Genomic DNA, 20,781 nt, shown 5'->3' with positions numbered 1-20,781 from the left:
TGGATGAGGAATGCAATTACGCACGAACCGGTTGGATTGCTTCTCGCTATGTTGGAATTCAGGCTTCCTTATAATATCCTTCTCAGCCAACTGAGAAACCTATTCTCCACCACGGAACAGTGTGGGACTCGCCTCTTGTTGAGGAATACCCACTAAAACTCACCCTAAAATCAGAGCTCAGGTTTGAACCCATGATGATGGTAAATAATGATAAAATGCTAACTGCCTGACCAAATGGGCATTTTAATTTAATTATATATTAATTATTTAATTTAATTATTAAACGTCGACGTAATAATATAATCTCATGATGTGTATAATTAATTAATATATTAAAATGCCTTCATCAAATACATCATCAACAAGAGGCGAGTCCCACACTGTTCCGTGGTGGAGAATGGGTTTTCTCAGTTGGCTGAGAAGGATATTATAAGGAAGCCTGAATTCCAACATAGCGAGAAGCCTACAATCCAAGCGGTTCGTGCGAAATTGCATTCCTCATCCAAGTTCATCAAATACATCAAACTAAAAAAAAAAAAAAATTTAATATTGTACGACGTCTGCAGTTAAATATTGGGCTATTAAATATTGCTGTATCAGCAGCCATACTCGACGTTAATTTAGAATATATCAGCTCGTACGACGACGTCGTAAATATATTATAATATAAATTTTTACTAGGCCGGCGCTCGGTGTTAAAAGGATTCAACGGGTTTAAGTCATCCTCGTGGACATGACATTCCATTGTTGTTGTTGTTGTTGTTGTGTTACATCTGTTTACTGTTCATTGATTTTCCTTTTACATGTTGTTTGTCTTGTCTTGATTTATTCAAGTTTTGTTGTGGGATCTGGGGGATTTTATTTTTTATTGTGGGTTCTGGGGCACTTTTATTGAGTATGGGTACTGGGGTATTATCATTTATCATTGGGTTTTTCATTTCCTTTTTACTTTTTTATCCGGGTTTATTAGGTTCAGTTCTTCATGGTGATTTGTATTCTTTTTGAATTATTTTGAAATAGGGGAACATAATGGAGATTCTTGCTACATGTTTTCATCTTAAAGGTTTCAATGAGTGAATAGATGTTGAAGGTCAATTGGGAGGACTACATTTAGATGTACTTATGATTCCTGGAAACTTGTGAGAATTGATGAAGTTATGATTTCGGGATTTTTCAGCTTTTGATGATGATGTTGATTAGAATTCATTGCTTGCTTCATTTTCCTGTGTAGTGCGGGAAAATTATTGAGTCAGTCAAGATGCCAATTTATTGGTAGAATGATGTTTTCTTTGAAACTAGTCAAAAGTCATAAGAAGTTTACAATGAAAACCAAAAAAAAAAAAAAAAAAGAAGCAAAAGCAAAAGCAAGAGAACTTGAAACCTAATACTAATAGATCAGTTGATCTCTAGTTGTTATTCCATTTAAACAAATGATATTGATGATTTCAATTGATGATGAAACTGAAAGGCAAGGGCCCTGTCTGATGTGGAAGATGATTCGGTTGTTATTAGATTGTCGTTTGGGGATAATAACAAAGGTGTTTTTTATGGCTGGATCTTTCATTGATAGTTTGTATTAGATTGGAGCATATGTGACAATTGAAACTTACTGATTGATTGATCTCAGTCATTTTCACCTATTTTTTCATCTAATTGTCATAAAGGTTTATGGCATGTAGTTGATATTAATCACGTTCTTATTCTTTTTTATATATTCTTTTTATTCTTTTTGTATACGTTTTCTCTATTAAATGTCCTGTTCTGTATTCTCTGTAGCTCGACGTTTGTTGACGAAGTTGATTCGTGTTGACTAGTGGCCCTGTAATTAGTTTAAGCAGACTTAATTATAATCTGCTTTACTGTCAAATGTTAATTGCTGATAAATATAAGCAAGTAATCATCGAGACATACTCTTTTTCCATTTAACATAGAGCCATTACCTAGCTATCATCGACTACTCCATTATTGGCAATGAAACCTCAAAATGGAATGACAAGACAAACATAAATGGCTGTAAATAAAAGTTAGTAATTGAACATAACAATGATTGATCATGAAAAAAAAAGAACAGGTAAGTGATAATACCAAAAAGCAAGAATTGGAAATGAACAATGAATGATAAATAAAGATCCTTGAAGAAAAGTAAGTAATTGAACATCACAATGATTGATCATGACAAAGAAAAAAGTGAATGATAATACCAAAAAACAAAAATTGGAAATGAAAAATGAATGATGGCCTGGGGTAGATGTCAACGAAACAAAAGAACACCATTGGGGAATGATATTTTGAAACACGAATTCAAGAACAACATATGAGAACAATCATCATTGATTTTATAGAAAAACAAAGAGGCTGGGGAAAAAGTTCTTCAAAATCATCAGAATCAAGTAAACATAATAGTCATCCTAGGTTATTTGGAGTGAAAAGTTATAAACATTTTATCAAGAATCCTCCCATGATTGTAGATATAAGTTCAAGGTAACAATGAAACCCAAATACTCAACTCAAAAGAACAAGCTCTCAAATCTTTCAATGGGGTAGTGAATCAAAGTACTTCCTATCAATCAAACCCACCACTGGCCTTCATAATAGTAACTCATCAACAAGGATAGCATATCTCAAAGGACACTAGATTCAAATGACAAATAAATAAATTCTTTCTAACCATCAAAGTGAAGTGTGCAACCGTAAAAATATCAAGGGTCTTGAGAACATGAGCTGTCTACCTGGAAATAAATAATGAATGGAATAATGGAAGTGAATGATGAATGGAAATGAATGAAGAAACCAACAGTGAAGTAAAAGTAAGTGGTAAAAGAATTGGAGAGAATTGGGATTCGACCTTCTTTTAACCTTTTCCAGAGCAGTTGACACAAAATCCAAAGCAACCACAAAACACAAAAACACAAAACACAAACACCATAGTAATTGAGTCATTCTCCTAAGTAATTCATCTTTGTGTACGTAAAACAATATAAATTTCTATAGGCAACCACAAAAACGGTACATAATATCAGATCTTCAACCACAAAAACGACCGAAAGACAATACTCGTGTTTTCTAAGTGCACAAAAACACCACAGAAACCACATACACAACCAATTTTAGCTTTTGTGTCATAGAAAACAGAGCCAACAATGCACCACAAAACACAAAACACAAAACCATCTTCTGGAAGCAAATGTACATCAACTAAAAGCACTTCAATGAACACCACCCCAATTGTTAACAATAAACACATTACGCGTCAAACAGTCAGCAGTCAGCATCCACAAAGCACCTTCATTCGAAGTCACAACAAGTCCATTAGAAATCTAAAGCACATGTATCCCAATCACAATCACGTTGCAGCGTTAAAAGCGCTATCAATTTCAAACTTGTAGTTTTGATGATTAAAATTCAATTGATGCTTTTTTCCCTTTTCCAAACACATTCGTGAAACCTTCAATCAATGTTTACCCACAGATTGTTTAGATAGTAGATACATAAGTAATTATTTACGGAAAGATACCAATGAATTACTTACCAATAGTTAATTCACTTGTATTCTCTTTCAATTATATATTTCTAGCCTTATCCAACTACTAATACTCCTTAGTATAATATGATTATGTAATCTATCACGTCAAAATATGCTGCCCCAACCATTTTCTCAGACCAAAAGAAAACAACCAAAATCAATTGTAACAAACCTTCTTTAAAAGTTGTTTACAAGGTCAATTGTTCTAGTCAGTTCAATCAGATAGTCAGCTGAATAAACAAATGAACATAAGGAAGGCAATCAACGAGCCTGACACCACTGGATCCTCGAAGCTCTTGTGCGCTTCTTTCAATCAAGATCAAAGTTGTTTTGCTGTAGGGTATGAGAATGGATTTAGGGTTTATAATACAGATCCAATGGATTTGAAAGTTAAAAGAGAATTAGGATCAAATGGCGGGATCGGATTGATTAGAATGCTGTATCGTACAAACTATTTAGCTTTGATTGGAGGTGGGAAGAATCCAAGATTCCCTTTAAATAAAGCCATAATATGGGATGATTTAAAGACTAAAGATGCATTGAATTTAAATTTTTATAGTCCAGTTTTGAATATTTTTTTGTCAAGAACTAGAATCGTTGTGGTTTTGAATAACAAGATCTATGTTCATGGTTTCAATTCACCACCTAAAAACATTGCACAATATGAGACTTTTGATAATCCCTTAGGGATAGCTGCCTTATCACCAGGTGCTTATCAAGATCAAGCTTCAAATTTACAAATATTAGCATTCCCAGCAAGAGTCATGGGACAAATACAAATCGTGGACATTTCATCAAGTGGACAAGAAAGAAATTTAGTTTCAATAATTAAAGCTCATAAATCTAAAATACGTTGTCTTGCATTAAATAAAGCAGGAACAATGTTGGCATCAGCTTCTGAAACGGGGACCATAATAAGAATACATTCTACTCAGACTTGTAGTCTGCTATATGAATTCAGAAGAGGTCTTGATCGTGCTATTATATATTCAATGGAATTTTCACAAAATGGAACAAAATTAGCTGTATTATCAGATAAACAAACTTTGCATGTTTTCAATATTACAAATAATCAACAACAAGTTAATAAACACCATTTGCTGAAGAATTTGCCTGGGTTATTGAGACCGAATTATTTCAACTCTACTTGGAGTTTTTGTTCTGTTCACTTAAAAGATGAAGAAACTGATAGTGATCTTGATGATCGCGGTGTCTTAGGATGGTCTAGTGAAAGTTCAATTATTATATTATGGAAAATGAAGGGCAAATGGGAAAAATATGTTATTGTTGAGAAAGATGAAGTTAATAGTGGTGGTGAAAGTTTCAAGAAATTTGAATTGGTTAGAGAAGGATGGAGAAGTTTTGGAGATTTAAATGAATGAATGAATCGATTCTTTCTACAAGATCTATATTGAGCGTAACGGGTCATTAAACGATATTATATACAAGTGTGTTTATGAGAGGACAGTTGCAAAAATCTTCGGATAGTCTGGGTTATTATTAAGGTGATAACCATTATAGTTCCGAGCAACTCTTTGAGCATCTAATGGTGTTTCAAATTTAACAAGCCATGATCCAAGTTTTGCAAAATTATCAATCTCTATCGGTGTAATCCCACCAGAGATATAATCAATTGAATAATCATACAACATTTTACTAATTGTTTCCTTTGTAATAAAATTTGGAAGGCCTCTGAACAAGACACAATTTTCTCTTGGATATTCAGTTTGCAACTCCACAACATCACCATCCATGTTGTATGTTTCATGAAACAAAGGTGAATTGAAATAATGGTTATCTTTTGCAGGATTAACCATTTCCAAATAAAAATTCACACCATTTAAAAGTTTCCCCAAAGTATCAACATTGAAAGCAGCAGCTTCTTGTACTGATTTGAATATTAAGTAATACCCCATTCTCTCCTGTAGTGTATCTTTAGCTCTACCACGTCTAACTTTGAATTCATGTTCTTTGATCAAATCAAACACTGAAGTTTCCTTTGGTGCAAGTTTTTGGAAATCTGATTTATGTAATAGTTGGTTTCTTGAACGGAATAAAAGAACATTAGACAACTTGTGTATACGTCTTACTGGTAGCATCTCCAAGGATTTCGATAGTGGATGTCTTTCAGTTTTAGTTGAATCTTCAAAGTCCAAAGGTTTCAAGACTGATCTAACAACTTCCTTTGGATCTTTATCATCAAGATTTTGGTTTAATAGATTGGTTCTTAATTGGTTGACTTTTGGATGGACATGGACCATCAGGTCCGGGTAGACACTTCCCAAGATCTTTTTTGCGTCCTGGAAGGTTGTGGGTAGTTTCTTTGACATGGCCTTGTACTTCAAATCTTCAGTTATTATTCTCAATATTGTAACTAACTAACAATTTTTCATCATCATACTAGAAAATCCTCACGTGACAGGGCTTCAAACCGTTTCCCAAAGCGTGCGTTCGCGACCTCGATCACCAAATTCACAAAAATTAAGCGGTTTTCTGTTGGAGAAGAAACTAACGACTCCATTCCACGCCGTCAAACACACCGCAAAACAGTGCAAAAGACTGACGTTCACCTGTTCAGAGTATCAGTGGTCGCTCACTTCATCGCTACACGCTATCCCTCCACCCCCTTCTTGTCCATAGCAGATCACCATCCCCAGGCAGAGAATATTGACGTTGTGCAAATTTTCTGTCCCTTGTATATAACTGAACAATAAGAAATCATCTCAGCAGAAAATGACTGGTAAGTATAAAACAAAAGGCAAGTCGTCAGCCGTTGGGAAAGAGCCGGCGATGTTTTGGATAGATGCATTTCTTGCAAAATGTTGCCAAACAATGATAATGATGACTTGTATGACTATTTCGGTGGCTTAACTAACGTTCTTGTGCTAATAGGTGCCTCACTTCATACTGATCTTTACTCATGGGATCCTACAAACATTAAGGATTCAGCCAAAAATAGTACCTCAAACACATCTTTGGATAGATTAGGCTCTTCTCAAGCTCAACCTTCAGTTCCACCAAGCAAAAATTTGGGCTCTTTGGATAACGTTGATCAAGATTTAGGTAGTATTATTTCCAGTATTAGCGCTGCTAGCCTAAACAACAATAACAACAGCAACAATATGAGTATCAATAACTTTGACCAACCAACTGATTTGCTTGAAGGTCGCAGAAACTCTATAGGTTATGGCGGTAGTGGTCCTGGTTCAGATGTTGATAGTGATTTCGGAAATGCCTTTGGGTTTAAAAGAGGTACTCTATCTTTAGGTACCTATAATATCAATAACACCAATAACAATAACGGTGCTAATGGATCAAGACTACAACCTAATGGGTTTGGATCAGCTTCTATCAGCGGTGGTGTTCCATCTCATCATATGAATACTGGTGCTTCTGGCCGTTTCTTGGAAAAATTTGCTGCCGTTGCTGAAGCCACAAGAGAAGTTGAATTATTAGGTGGTGGTTTAGGCTCTTTATCAATTGGTAGCACTAGTGCTCGTGTTCCATCTTCAAGAAGAACAAGTTTCCTCACCCCAGAAGGTGCCAACCCTAATAAACCATTCCATGAAAGTTCTCCAAATTCCATTAATGAAAGCTTAAATAATCCATTGAACCCTTCATCAACAAGACAATCAATTTCAGAAAGAATTGATAATTATTTATCAAACTCAAACTCACCAAATCAAGCTTTCAAAACTGGAATGGCTGATCATAGTCGTACTATGTCAATGTCGTCAGACCTCAACAACCAATCAGAACATAATTCTTTGAATTTTGATCCAAATGAAAAGGTTAATACCAATATTTGGAACACTGCTTCAGCTGCTTCAGCAACTACGTTCACTCCAATGACAAACCAACCTTCTCAATCAAATCAAGGGCCAATCCCACCACAAGGCTACCCTCAAATGTTTCCTTATGGATTCCCGTTCAATCAACCATTCCCCCTCATGCCAATGGTCCCACCTCAATTTATGGGATCTCAAGGTATGTTTGGTCAATTACCACCTCAGCAACAACCGAACGAAGCTATGCCAAATAGTCAAGATGCTCAAACTGATTCTTCCAAATCTCCAGAAATGAATGATGAAAATTCCAGAACTACGGGTGACGAGTCAAAACCTGCGACTCCTCAAGGTCCCCCAGGCTTCCCACTTCACCCTAAACCTACTCAGCCAAATTTTAACGGTGGTAATCCTCCATTTATGTACCCTCAAGCTTTTTCACCATATGGCTTCTTACCTCCTCAATTGGCACCTCAAGATCCTTCACAATTTGATCCTCAAAATCACCAACAACAACAAGCTCCTCCACCACCAATGACAAACAATCACCCTAAGAGACGTTCACCTAAACCATCATCTCCTAACAATAATCATCATAATAATAATCATTCAGGAAATGGTAATGGTCGTACTAATGGTAATGGTAAAGGTTCAAAAAACCATATCTACAGAAGTCCATTGCTTGAGGAGTTCCGCAACAACCCAAACAAGAACTATACTTTGAAAGATATATTTGGAAGTGGTATTGAATTTTCCAAAGATCAACATGGTTCAAGATTTATTCAACAACAATTGTCCTCAAGCTCATTTGAAGAAAAAGAAGTGATTTTCAATGAAATTCGTGAAGTTGCTTTGGATTTAATGACTGATGTCTTTGGTAATTATGTTATTCAAAAATATTTTGAACATGGTTCAGATGTTCAAAAACAAGTGTTGTTGGAACAAATGAAGACAAAAATTCACTTTTTATCACTACAAATGTATGGATGCAGAGTTGTTCAAAGAGCTATTGAATATGTTCCATTGGATGACCAAGTTTCCATTGTTGTTGAGTTGAAAGATTCTATCTTGGCTTGTATTAAAGATCAAAATGGTAACCATGTTATTCAAAAAGCTATTGAAAAGATTCCGATTGAAAAAATTGAATTTATCTTGGATTCATTAAGAACTCAAATTTATCATCTATCAACACATCCATATGGTTGCCGTGTCATTCAAAGATTGTTGGAGTACTCCAAAGCTGAAGATCAAGAATTCATATTGGGTGAATTGAGTAAATACACTTACTTCCTGATTCAAGATCAATATGGTAATTATGTCATTCAACACATCATTGAACATGGTAAACCAGAGGAAAAGAATGCAATTGTTGATACAGTTACAGGATCTGTTGTGGAGTTTTCTAAACATAAATTTGCTTCCAATGTTGTTGAAAAATGTGTCATGTTTGGTAATGAGGCTCAAAGAGCGATTATTTTGGATGAAGTTTTGAAAAATAATGAAGAAGATAATGATGAACCAGTCGATGATCGCTCTCCATTAGGTTTGATGATGAAGGATCAGTTTGCCAACTATGTTGTTCAAAAATTAGTTGATGTTTCAAAAGGTCAAAAGAAGAAGGTGTTGATCAAAAAGATTAAACAATTTTTGAAACAAATCTCAAAATCTAATTATGGTAAACATTTGGCATCAATTGAGAAATTGATCGTCTTGTCGGAAACCGCAGTCACTTCAGATGATGAAGAATGAAGTGCTATCTTGTGATTATTCCTGTTATTTAGTTCGTACCTTGTGAATAGTTTCTCTCCATACCAATATTCAATGGAGGTGTTTTTTTAGTTTTTTGTGGTTATTACAGCTCTTCTTGTCTTATATGGATCATAGCGGTCCAATTCTTGTGTGTTTCCTTGGCTATAAATTGTTAATTTATATAATACATATACATATTTTGTAACTTTATAACTACAGTGTAGACTTTTTTATACAGAACAACATTGCATTAATAAATATCATGATCATTTTGTGAATGAGGTAAACTCCAAGTTTTTGAATATTTGGTTTTCTTCACTATCAACGTATTCATATTGATTTGTGTTTGTAACTTTTGGTCTTGAGATACTATTACTTCTTGAAACTTGGCTATTGTTATTACTTGGTGATAATTGTTCTAAAAATGATTGTCCAGTTTTAGCACTTGGTTCATTACTCTTTGAATCATCATTGTTTTGTTTTATCTTCATTTCATTATGGTATTTCATAGCTTTATCTTTAATCATTCCAATTTGTCTCATTCTATGACTCCAACTTGAAGCGTAATTACCATTTGAATGCCAAATTTGTGCAAATTGATCAGCTATTAATGCTAAAGTTCTAACAAAAGTAGCCAAATTTTCTTCAGAAACAATCTTGAAATGACAGGTAGCAAACAAACCAGGGACTCCAGATCTTCTATGGATCTTGACTTTATATTTTTGAATTCTATTCTCTGTAGCTTTATGATCATTGCCAAAAGAAACACTATGTGGTTGTATGACAATATTCAAGAAATTAAACTGACTCTTGATAACATTAAAGTCAAATGCTAAACCTGACTCATCAAAAAAGATATTCACATAGTTATTACCAATATGTCTCTTCTTTGCTGAGAAATTTGGATCGTCTTTTTGATTTGGCATTAAAGTAGTTGTGTGATATATCAACTGTAAAATCTTATCATTCCAACCATAGGCATACTCACCATCAACATCATTTTCTGTATCAAGACCACCAACATAGAAACTTTTGCAGCCCTTCAATTTGATCAACCTACCAAATTGAGACAAAAACTTTTGGTATTCCAAAGAACCTGAACTATTTGAAAGAATCTCAGTTTCTGTTTTCTGATTAGCACCAATGTACAATAAACCAATCTTGTGGAACTCAACGACCGGGATTCTATCAAAGTTTGCTATGGATCTTGTAATTGCTGGGTCTTCAGGTATTGGAATTGGCTTTGATGTATTTTCTGGATCAGTGTGAACAATTAATTGCAACAACATATAGTTAGAGGTAAAATCATCTGGATCTTCTTTAGCATGCAGTTGATTTGTGAAGTGTGGAATCATTGACTCATCTGGTGTGACTCTAAAGACAGTGGAACCTGAAGCTCTTCTTATTGAAATGATTGATTCACCTGTTTGTGCGTGTGTGTCTATTCCCACGATACTTGAACCATAAACCCATTTAGAGGAATGCACTGGATCATCAGATGAGAATGTTTGAGGATTTATAGGACTGAACTTCAACTCCAAATCAGAATAAGTAAACCTTGAAATCAGATCTAAGAATGCCATATTCTGATGACTAATATCTGTACCACGGTTACTTTGAGATATAATCAAGTTTTTAATGATGAAGGAGGACAATTGTCTTCTATCGGTCATTTTCATATTCAAATACCAATTAGCAATAACATCATATGATAGAGTGAGCAAATATATGGAAATAGTTGGTGTGACTTCCAAATTTTCAGTTGATGGTGAGTTTTCAGCAGCTAGCTCTTGACCATGATTTAAAATACCTTGATGTTGTTCATTTTTGGTCTCAGAAATTTCATGTGCATATTGAATAAGCTTGAATGTGATACCAAAAGCTCTTTTGAATTCATCAACAGTGAAATTTGAGGTCAAAGATGGAATGTAAGACAATGACAATAAGAATTCCAAAATATGAGCGCTCGCGAAAGCACTTGAGATTCTAGTTTGAAGCTTTGTCAAAATAACAGATAGATATTTCTTGATTGATAATGGAATTTCATAACAGCAAACAGTCAAAATATGAACGCAGGGAATTGCAGTTTTTTCCCATCCTGATAAACCCAGAACCAATGCACCGATAATCTGATCTTCATCTTGCTTGGAAAATAAATCGTGGTAAGAAATCAATGGTGTGAAGTTTCTAACAATAGCGACTTGTAAGTCATGTTTTGAGACATTTTCTGGTAACTTCAAATTTGATGGCAATTTGAGACTTAATTGATCACAAGCCAAAGACCTTAATTTTCTTATACCTTCACCACAAGTCTCAAATAACTTAATATTTGATAGCTGAGGACAAAAATGAGCCCAAATGAATGAATAAATTTCCCAATGTGGGCAAGCTTCCAAGATTTGTATGACAACGCTTAACCATTTTTCAATATCAATAGTTGGTTTTAAAGATAATTTGAAAGATCCACTATCAAATATTGTTAAATCATCTGACGGGATATCTAAGAACTCCTGTGGAATATATGTGATTTCTTCAGGGTATGTCCATTTCTCTGATTCATCCAGACTCAAAGCACTCATTTCAGGTTCCTTCTTCTTACGAATATTCAAATTTCTGGAAAAAGCAGCAGATAAACCATCCATATCAGTTGGATTTGACAAATATATTTGTTTATCTGTAGATGCTCTAATTCTAACGAAAAATCGCGAAACGATCAAAAGCAAATCAACATCCTTTTTAGCTAGGGAAAAATTTGCAATTTTGATCAATGCTTCATATGTCATTGATGCCTTTGTTCCATCAGATTTCAAACTTTTTGCAAATATTGTAGCCATGGATTTAGCAACTAATTTACCAGTTTCCTTGTTGAACAGTTTTTTTTGGTCAGACTTATCGGAACTTGTAAATGAAGCCAAACTGCTTTTTCTCTCTCTTGAATTATTAAAACCAGGCAAAATAAACACATCCAAAAGGTTTTGATAAATATCTGGTGACAAAGACGTAGATATTTCAATCAAGTAGTCCACCAAAGTCTTTATTATTTCACTATTCTCCTCTGATTCTAAGCTTTTGAATAGGAAATCGCCTAGCTTCATCAAAACTGCTTCATCCTTTTTGAAAACCTGCAAAGAAGAATCAAAAATGTCCTTAACCAATTTGAGAGTGGTTAGTCTAACTGTCAAGTCCTTTGAATGATCATAGTAAAAAGTGTTCAAAATGATGGTACAGTTTTTGATCCACTCTTCATGCAATGGTGAACATAGGTTTTCCAGGCTGAAATATTTCAACACATAGACGCTAATCTTTGTAGAGAGGTATTTGTTGTTGTCAATAAAAAACCTAACTAATTTCTCAGTGTTCCCAAAGTATCTTGATGATTCAGCCAAAGAACCTAAATGGACTAGGGTCAGTTTGTATAATTCAATTTCATCATTTTTGTTGATATTTTTGGAAAGATCTTGAAGTAATCCCAATATGGAAACATCATCAGAATCCCAATATTGAAAACTTATCTGGCTTAATGCAGTATCACTCAATAACCTATCATTAATAAATTGTAAGACTGCAACGTTAATGTTATTTCTGTTCCAGCTAATCACGGTTTTGAGAGCATCAAGTAAATCTTTCATATTGATTTGATATGCATAGCTCAAAGTGGTGAAACCGACCAATTTGATGGCACCAACAGATGCTGTAATGTTTTTATCTGATTTTGAGTTTTTGGATTGGATTATGTTTATTAATGTTTGGAAAACCTTTTGAAATTCCACTTCATTGATAAAATTAGTTGTTACCTCACAACAAATGTCATAAAAATTCAAGCTTAAAGTAGCAGAGCCTGCCAATATTTCCAAGGTTTCATAATATAAAGCTTCTGGTATTGATCCGTGTGATACCAGTGTATCAATTGAGTATAAGCAGAGTTCTAAAATTTCTTTATCTGACGTCTTGAGGCATAATTTCATTATTTGGTGTAAGAGTAATTCGGCATCTTTTGTATCAGCTTGTTGGAAATCAGCAACATCTAATAGGCCAGACTTTATACAATCATTCATGTAATTCAAAAGTGGCAAAACACTTTTGTTTTTAGCCAATTCAGAGGCTGATAATGCATTGATGAAGAATTGAACTAATGGTTTCTTAAAAGATTCTTGATGGTGATGAATGAATTTACCATCATCCGTTAATTTTTTAATTATTGGAAAAAAGGATTCAAATTCTGGATCAATTTTGTCTTTTGTGAAATGACAATTCAATATAGCATCATTAAAATATGCAAATCTAGAGGCCGAATCTTCAGTATCGAGATCCACACATGCATTCAACAATATAAGACCTGATTTCCGTACAGAGTGTTGAATATTTGATGATATCAAGTCTCTTGCACAATACCAAATATCAGGTATTGAGCTGGTTTCAAATTCATAAAGACAATTTGAGATTTGTTCCACAGCTTTTGCTCTTGAAGATAACGAACCTGTTCGCACTTCATTGAATAATTCTTGCTTTTGTTGATCAGGAGTAATCAATGATGCATCAATCTTGTTTCTATCACTGTTACTGGTCTTGAATGTGCTTGCCAAAGACTTCAGAAAACCACTTCCGAAACTTTTGTTACTGTTATTTGTTGAAACATTTTGAGAGGAGGACATCTTAATTGAAATAGTCAGCCTGTACTCTCCATACAATTAAACAAGTTGTATGCAGCCAAAGCGACTTTCATATATGAAGCTTCTAATGTAGGGGTTGATCAATCAATTTGCGTACTTTTTGTAGGTTTGATACTTGTAGGTTTTAGCCGCTCGCTTGTTTGAACTAAAATAAAGGATTTGCAAGCTGGGAATTTGATGGATTGTAAGCTCTGGATGCTGGGTGGCGTAGCAGCGTGTAATGAGGAACCAGTTTTCAATGTGAATGAGCAGCAGGAAGAAGGTGAGCTGAATGGATTTGGAGGAAGAAAAGGTTTCGTTACGTCTGAGACGATTTTTTGATTGTAGTTGTTTGGAGAAAAAAAAACTACCCAACCAAAAAGCAGACGACGATGATTAGATAAGCACCACTATCAAAAATCAGAGTAAAGAGCGCCGCAAAGTGGTGCAAAGTGATAAAGATAGTTAACGGGAAGATGTGTTCGAAGAAGGGAAGGAAAAGGGAATTGAGAAGACCTTTAACTGAAATGTTGAGTGTTTCGGCAGCCTAGCTCTGGTGGGAAACAAAGCTTTCAAAGGGCCTATTGTTGAACATTACATCATCGATCCTGAGAATTGGTGCTTGGAATCTGACTCACACTTCTTAAACCAAACTGGGATGGAACATCGCTTATCATATACATCAGTTATACAAAGATGACAGAAAGTGAACGAAGCGAAAGATATTTATGAATCTAATTTTAAGATCAAAATATCCTGTTCCTGAAGGCCAACTGAAATCTGGAATCTGGATCGGTCGACTATGTGCACATCTGAGTCCGTCTAGAGGTTCCTGCTTTAACAGAGTCACTCTAAGAACATGCTTATTACGATCAATTCTCGAGTTGTAATATTATTTCATCAAAATGTGCTGTCATGAGACTCTATTGACTCGAGGACGTTGAATATGAACTTCGTTATGCGTTTGTTTCCTTCAGAAAATGTGACTTTGACGAGCTCTTTTAGCGTATAGCTTTCGCGGAAACTAAAAGATGCTGTAAAGCTGGGAGCACGAATCACAATCACAATTACAATATTGCATACGTTGTAAGTTGTGATACCCTTGGCAAATTAGATATACTAGACGATGCTCATTGTTCACTGCTCGCCTGACTCCTGTGGCACCATCATGACACATACTTGTGAATAGAATTGGTATTTGCGAAACGGCTTAACAAAAAAATTAGCCATATGGCCCTCAGATGATACCAGCTCGACTCAGAGCCAGACCAATTTATTCATGACAAGTTTCGAGATCTAAACGACCAAGCTAGGAACCTTCACTATATCCTCGTCTAAACAAAAGTTTTGCAATTATATGACCATTCTCTCGTTCACCGAAAGTTTTTGTTAGGTGAAAAAAGAAATTTCCGTCATCAGTTGAACTCTTCAAAAAAAAACTGTCAAGACAAAACTCATCTTATAAATACACCATCTAATCCCCAGATTTGAAGTTGTCACTCTCTTATCACCCACTTCTATTCTTCACAGAATCCATTCATTCAACAAAAGAAAATGTCAAAGGATATCGTACCCATTAATGAAAAAGACATAGATGGTGAAGAACATGTGCTTTCAAAAATCCCATCTCAAGAAAGTGATGTATTTGAAAAACCACCAAATTTACTAGATCCTAATGATCCAACTTTCAAAGCCATTGAAAAGAAAATCATAAGAAAATTTGATTTCATAATTATACCTTGTCTTTCACTTGCTTACTTATTTTCAAATTTGGATAAATCAAATATTGGTAACGCAGCAGCAGCAGGTATGAATGAAGATTTGAAATTGGTTGGTAATCAATATGGTAATGTCGTTAGTTTATTATTCGTTACCTATGTTATTTTTGAAACTCCAATTGCCATCAGTTTGAAATATGTGGGTGCTAAGTTTGCCTTATCATTCATGTGCTTGTTCTTTGGTATTACATGTCTTTGTACTTCTTTTGTTACAAATTATCATTCATTATTAGCTTGCAGAATGTTGTTAGGTTTATTTGAATCAGGTATTATCCCTGTCATCAATGTTTATTTAGGGATGCTGTACACTAAAACTGAAATGGCTAAAAGATGTTCAGCAGTGTATTGTGCCAGTGCTGCAGCTGGTGGGTTTGGTGGGCTTTTAGCATTTGGGCTAATCAAAATAAATGCCCATGGCTGGGAAGGTTGGAGATGGTTATTTGCCATTGAAGGTGCTCTGACTATTTGTTCGTTCCCAATTCTGATCATATTATTACCAAGAGATCCAACAACTGTTTGGTGGTTGAATGCAGATGAAAGAAAAGTTTTAGTTACAAGACTGACCAAATATCCAGATTTTTACCAAGATGAGAAATTTGCTTGGTCAGAAGTTAAAAGAAGTTTGATCGATGTCAATAATATTTTGGTGTATCTTTATGAATTTTGTGTCGATTTAACATTATTTGGTATCTCAACTTTTTTGCCTTCCATAATTAAAGGTATGGGTTACAATAAATATGAAACTCAATTGTTGACCATCCCATTTTATGCAATTGCCTTGATAAGTTTCATTATTGTTGGTTATTTCTCAGATAGATTTCAACATAGAGGTGGATTTTTAATCATAGGTTTAATCTTTGAGATTATTGGATATGTGATTTTGGTCACCGCTGATTCTTTGGGCGCCAGATATTTCGCATGTATGATGATTGGTGTTGGTATTTATGTTTGTTCGGCATTGAGTATCATGTGGATCAATAACAACAACGCTGGTCATTACAAGAGAGCTACTGCAGGTGGTATGATTACAACAATAGGTAGTACAGCAGGTGTATTGGCTGGTCAAATTTATACTGCCAAATCTGCGCCAAGATATTTCAAAGGTTTAAGGATTGCATTAGCTTTAACTTGTGCTGCTGTTTTCTTTGTTATTGCAATGATGTACAATTATAATAGACTTAATAATAAAAGAGCAAAGAAGGTTCAAGAATTGCTGAAAGAAGGGGTTGATATTTCAGATGAAAAACCAAAAGATGACACTTCTTTGAACTTCAAGTTTATTTTATGAAAATAATATATAATGTTTAATACTTTTAATTGATTAATAATGCTTTTACGGATTTGAACTACCCATGGTCATTGTAACTAAATAATTTTTCTATAATATTTGAAGAATTGAAAACCAAAGTAGAAAGATGTTAAATTATTGAAAAAAAAAAATGCGAAATGTAAAAATGATGCAGAAAATCAAACTCTATAATATAATGTACAAACCAACGAAAATACATTGATCAGCTGGACCTTTACCTAACACCAGTACTTGTATAGTCTATAGTAAACTGGACTGTTTGCCAATCTTTGTTTTTCAAAAATGATTTCTTGTTTCAATAATTCCATATCAATATGTTTTCTACCAGTATCAATATCCATATCTTTAGCTCTGATGAACAAAATCCAATTTCTTTTCCAAAGTTTATGACCAAAGTAAAACACAATAAAGATTGCCAAACTTAAAAACACTTCAAAGAATGATTTAGCATCAGCTTTATTAGTTGGGAAGAGGGCAACCCAAAATTGACCCATTAAAACCAAGACATTCAAAACAATACCATAAACGGATCCCCAAGCACCTGTTTGTGAAACATAAGTCAATTCATCGGTAGATCTACCTTGAACATACAATGCTCTTCTAAATCTAAGATGACTGATACAGATGGATAACCAAGCAAAAATAGTGGACAAACCTGAAAGAGCAGATAACCAAGTAAAAACTTCATCTTGTTTATCAGAAGAGGCAATGAATGATAACAAACCAAAAATTAGAGTGAATAAAGTTGCTACCAATGGTCTCCCTTTTCTATCAATATAAGAGAAAAACTTTGGTGCATGGCCAATATCAGCTAATGAAGCAAACACTCTTGAAGATGCATAGACTGATGAGTTTGCAACTGACAAAACAGCTAACAAAATGATAACATTCATCAAAGATGGAAGACCTTTGATACCACCATTTTGAATGGCAATAACAAATGGAGAAATTGAGGCATAATCACCATTATCACTGTTCAACAATCTTGGGTCATTGTATGGAACTAAACAACCAATCAAAGTCAACATGGTGACATAGATGATGGTGATTAACCAAAAGGTTTGCTTAGCAGCCTTTGGGATAGTTTCTCTTGGGTTTGAACATTCCTATTTGAAAAGTTAGTAAATCAAGTTAATGAAAAGATTAAAATAAATTATATCAAATTCCATGAAAAAATTATCTCCGAAACACAATCCATTCGGAGATAAAATCTGTTGTTAAGAAAAACAATTGAATTTGAGATGTCCCTTTCTTAGTCTACTTACGGATCCCATAACAGCAATCAATTCTGTACCAGCAAATGAGAAAGCAGCTGTGACGAAAACACTACAGACACCTTTGAATCCATGTGAAAACGCACCAGGATCGTGCCAGTATTTACCGCCAATGTAACCACCTTCTGGAGCACCACCACAAATTAAAACGATACCCAAGATGAAGAAACCAACAGCAGCAATGATTTTGATTAATGAAAGAACAACTTCGGATTCAGCATAATATTTGACGTCCAACATGTTCAGAACAAAAATAAAGACATAAAAAATGGCCACCCAAGCATCTGAATCGATTGTATGATTCCAATACTTGATCGTAATGGCAGCAGCGACCAATTCCAAAGGTAGTAAAATCAACCATTGTAATGCATAATTCCAACCCATTGCGAAACCAAATGAAGGGTCAACAAATCTTGTAGCATAAGTTGTGAACCCACCAGTAACAGGGAATGTGACACATAATTCACCCAATGCAACCATAGTACTAAACATCATAGTGGCAATGATAACCCAGCCAATAACCAAACTTGCTGGACCACCTTTGTTTAAAGAACCCCCAGAATTCACAAAAAGACCAGTACCCAAGGCACCCCCAATAACAATCATCATCAAATGACGGAACGTTAGATCTTTCTTCATTTGTGTTTTGGATGAATTAAAAGCAGCTTTTTCAACATCTGTTAATTCATTATAATCTTTTAGTTCGGTTTTATCTATGTATGAATCTGATGTTTCTGGTAATGCTTCTTTGAATGAATTTTTAAAATTTTGCCAGCGACTTGAGCCTGGGACTTCATTGGAGTCAGTAAATACATCATTGTTTGGAGCTATTGGGTTATTTGATGTGTTGACAGTGATGCCTGAGGCCCTCTTTGAATCTGCATCAGACATATTTCTATCCTTTCAGCAGTGTTAGATGCTTTATTATGAGCTTGTCTTTAGAATTGTGGTATTTAAAAGTGAAGTTATACTTAATTTTAAAACTTTTTTGACGGTTGTCATTCTGACTTGGAAGAAAAAAAGAAAAAATGGCAGATTTGCAACGACTAATATTGCGTAATTTGTCGTTTTTTAGCGCGAATAACAACAGCCAAATTCCAACGGTTTTTGGCGAACCTGGTTAAAAATTTTCAATCCTGTCAAAAAAGAAAAATCCATAGAGACTTAATAAATTACATTACGAGAGAAACCATTCAACTTGAGCTTGCTCGACTTGGATTGGAAAGTGCACCTGTTTTGACTTGTAGCTTGGAATGACTTGATCTCATAGGTCTTACAAGTAGATCTGCTACAATTCACAATTTTTTTCAGGGGGATTACCGTTTTCAGACTTAGAAGCGACAGAGAAATACTCGATTAAGAAAGATTCACAGCTGTTGAGCGTCAATTGGCAGAGGTTTCTTGTTCAACAGGCGATTTAGGTTGCATAATCTAGCAAATGCCGTAGACCTCTCAGACAATGTGAACAGTCCAGACTCCAGAAAGAAAACAAAGAAAGCTGAAATCTTTGTCACTGGTCAGACTCAGTGGACCGTGGTGACTCAGTATGTAAAGTCACCTTCGAGTGGAATAATACAAAAGGAGGTTCAACAGCTTAATTAATAGTGAAGTGGACTTGCTGAATGTGTCATTACCTCCTAGCGTTATACTAGAATCAACGAAGTATGTGTTTCGAGGGCTCACAGCTGAAGAGCTTCAACTTTCCACCTAGTTCATTCCTAACTCCTAGCTATGTAGCCAATTCAAAGATATTCATTCTGCCATTGATTGATTGAGCTTTGACAGCTATCGTTTCAGACGTTGACTAGTTAGAAGTATATAATTGTTAACTATATATCTGAAGTCACAAATAAGTTTCCACTCTTACATTAATTAAAAAGGGTATGAAAGGCTGAACAGCATCTTCCCTTTCACTTTTTACATAGGAAGAGCTGGGGACACCAACTAATGGCAGCTGAAATGAAAATTGAAACGTTTGACAAGTTACGTCTACTCCAAAATCTTGATCCAGTTGCATAAGTCTAGCGTACATATCATATTTTCGATTCAAAAATTAGCCTGCGCCAAGCTGTCGAATCGAATCGGTACTAGACACTAGAGATAGCCAAAGGTACAGAACTGAATGTAATATCAACAAAAATGAAAGAAGCAGACAAAATAAAAATAACAATATTGTAATAGTTCGAATTGGATATCATCAGGAAAATCAAGCAGCGAAAATAAACTACACTTGAAAATTGTACTGTTGAGAACAGTTGTTGACAGAATATCCTCTACTGTGTGTATATAAGGTAATTCCGATGTTCTATTAATATACATATAATGTTACAATTAGTGGATTCTTGATTCTTCTTATAGTTGATGTGAAATGTTGAGTATTGATGAATTGTGCATAATTGGTTATTCTGGTTATGTAATACCTGACATTCCCCCCCTCATTTCTGAGTATTTATTGAATGTAATAATATTAAATATGATGAAACTTGATTTGGAACTATATTGTGTTGTCTTTTGTTAACCGGTGTTCAATTGGTTGTGATTGAATATGAAAGAATGAGTGAAGTACCTATAGATTTAAAAAGAAATGATTCTTGAATGGTGTGGAGGTTAATGTCTTTTGAATTTCAGGACCTGAGTATTTCTTGGTGAGAAAATCTGAGCAGTTTGAGATACCTGAAATATGATGGAATGTAACAATGTTATCTTCTTTGTAG

General features: G+C 34.7%; 7 protein-coding genes across 7 annotated transcripts; 4 read left to right on the top strand and 3 right to left on the bottom strand.

Moving 5' to 3' along the window:
• Positions 1 to 3,765: 3,765 nt before the first annotated feature.
• On the top strand, positions 3,766 to 4,905 carry HSV2 (phosphatidylinositol-3,5-bisphosphate binding protein HSV2; the record flags this gene model as incomplete). Its single annotated transcript, XM_019181916.1, has 1 exon — positions 3,766 to 4,905. The coding sequence occupies one exon, from the start codon at positions 3,766 to 3,768 to the stop codon at positions 4,903 to 4,905; it is 1,140 nt and encodes a 379-aa protein (XP_019038229.1).
• A 72-nt stretch (positions 4,906 to 4,977) lies between these two features.
• On the bottom strand, positions 4,978 to 5,853 carry WICANDRAFT_79557 (uncharacterized protein; the record flags this gene model as incomplete). Its single annotated transcript, XM_019184913.1, has 1 exon — positions 4,978 to 5,853. One exon carries the CDS (start codon positions 5,851 to 5,853, stop codon positions 4,978 to 4,980), a length of 876 nt encoding a protein of 291 aa, XP_019038228.1.
• A 1,989-nt stretch (positions 5,854 to 7,842) lies between these two features.
• PUF3 (mRNA-binding protein PUF3) lies at positions 7,843 to 9,057 on the top strand (the record flags this gene model as incomplete). Its single annotated transcript, XM_019182066.1, has 1 exon — positions 7,843 to 9,057. The coding sequence occupies one exon, from the start codon at positions 7,843 to 7,845 to the stop codon at positions 9,055 to 9,057; it is 1,215 nt and encodes a 404-aa protein (XP_019038227.1).
• A 266-nt stretch (positions 9,058 to 9,323) lies between these two features.
• WICANDRAFT_33156 (uncharacterized protein) lies at positions 9,324 to 13,709 on the bottom strand (the record flags this gene model as incomplete). Its single annotated transcript, XM_019182038.1, has 1 exon — positions 9,324 to 13,709. The coding sequence occupies one exon, from the start codon at positions 13,707 to 13,709 to the stop codon at positions 9,324 to 9,326; it is 4,386 nt and encodes a 1,461-aa protein (XP_019038226.1).
• A 1,695-nt stretch (positions 13,710 to 15,404) lies between these two features.
• WICANDRAFT_24632 (uncharacterized protein) lies at positions 15,405 to 15,671 on the top strand (the record flags this gene model as incomplete). Its single annotated transcript, XM_019181042.1, has 1 exon — positions 15,405 to 15,671. A coding segment is annotated over one exon (267 nt), but the record flags the coding sequence as incomplete, so codon positions are not given.
• Positions 15,672 to 15,725: 54 nt separating this feature from the next.
• Positions 15,726 to 16,772, top strand: WICANDRAFT_84689 (uncharacterized protein; the record flags this gene model as incomplete). The annotated part of the gene is made up of 1 exon (XM_019185756.1): positions 15,726 to 16,772. One exon carries the CDS (start codon positions 15,726 to 15,728, stop codon positions 16,770 to 16,772), a length of 1,047 nt encoding a protein of 348 aa, XP_019038224.1.
• Positions 16,773 to 17,011: 239 nt separating this feature from the next.
• On the bottom strand, positions 17,012 to 18,958 carry HIP1 (histidine permease; the record flags this gene model as incomplete). The annotated part of the gene is made up of 2 exons (XM_019184912.1): positions 17,012 to 17,899; positions 18,059 to 18,958. The coding sequence occupies 2 exons, from the start codon at positions 18,956 to 18,958 to the stop codon at positions 17,012 to 17,014; spliced, it is 1,788 nt and encodes a 595-aa protein (XP_019038223.1).
• Positions 18,959 to 20,781: the final 1,823 nt, after the last annotated feature.

The sequence above is a fragment of the Wickerhamomyces anomalus genome, assembly GCF_001661255.1.
Source record: "Wickerhamomyces anomalus NRRL Y-366-8 unplaced genomic scaffold WICANscaffold_4, whole genome shotgun sequence".
NCBI classification, from domain to species: Eukaryota; Fungi; Ascomycota; class Saccharomycetes; order Phaffomycetales; family Wickerhamomycetaceae; genus Hansenula; species Hansenula anomala.
Note: the sequence above shows the minus strand (reverse complement) of the source record. Positions and strands in the feature narration are given on the sequence as shown.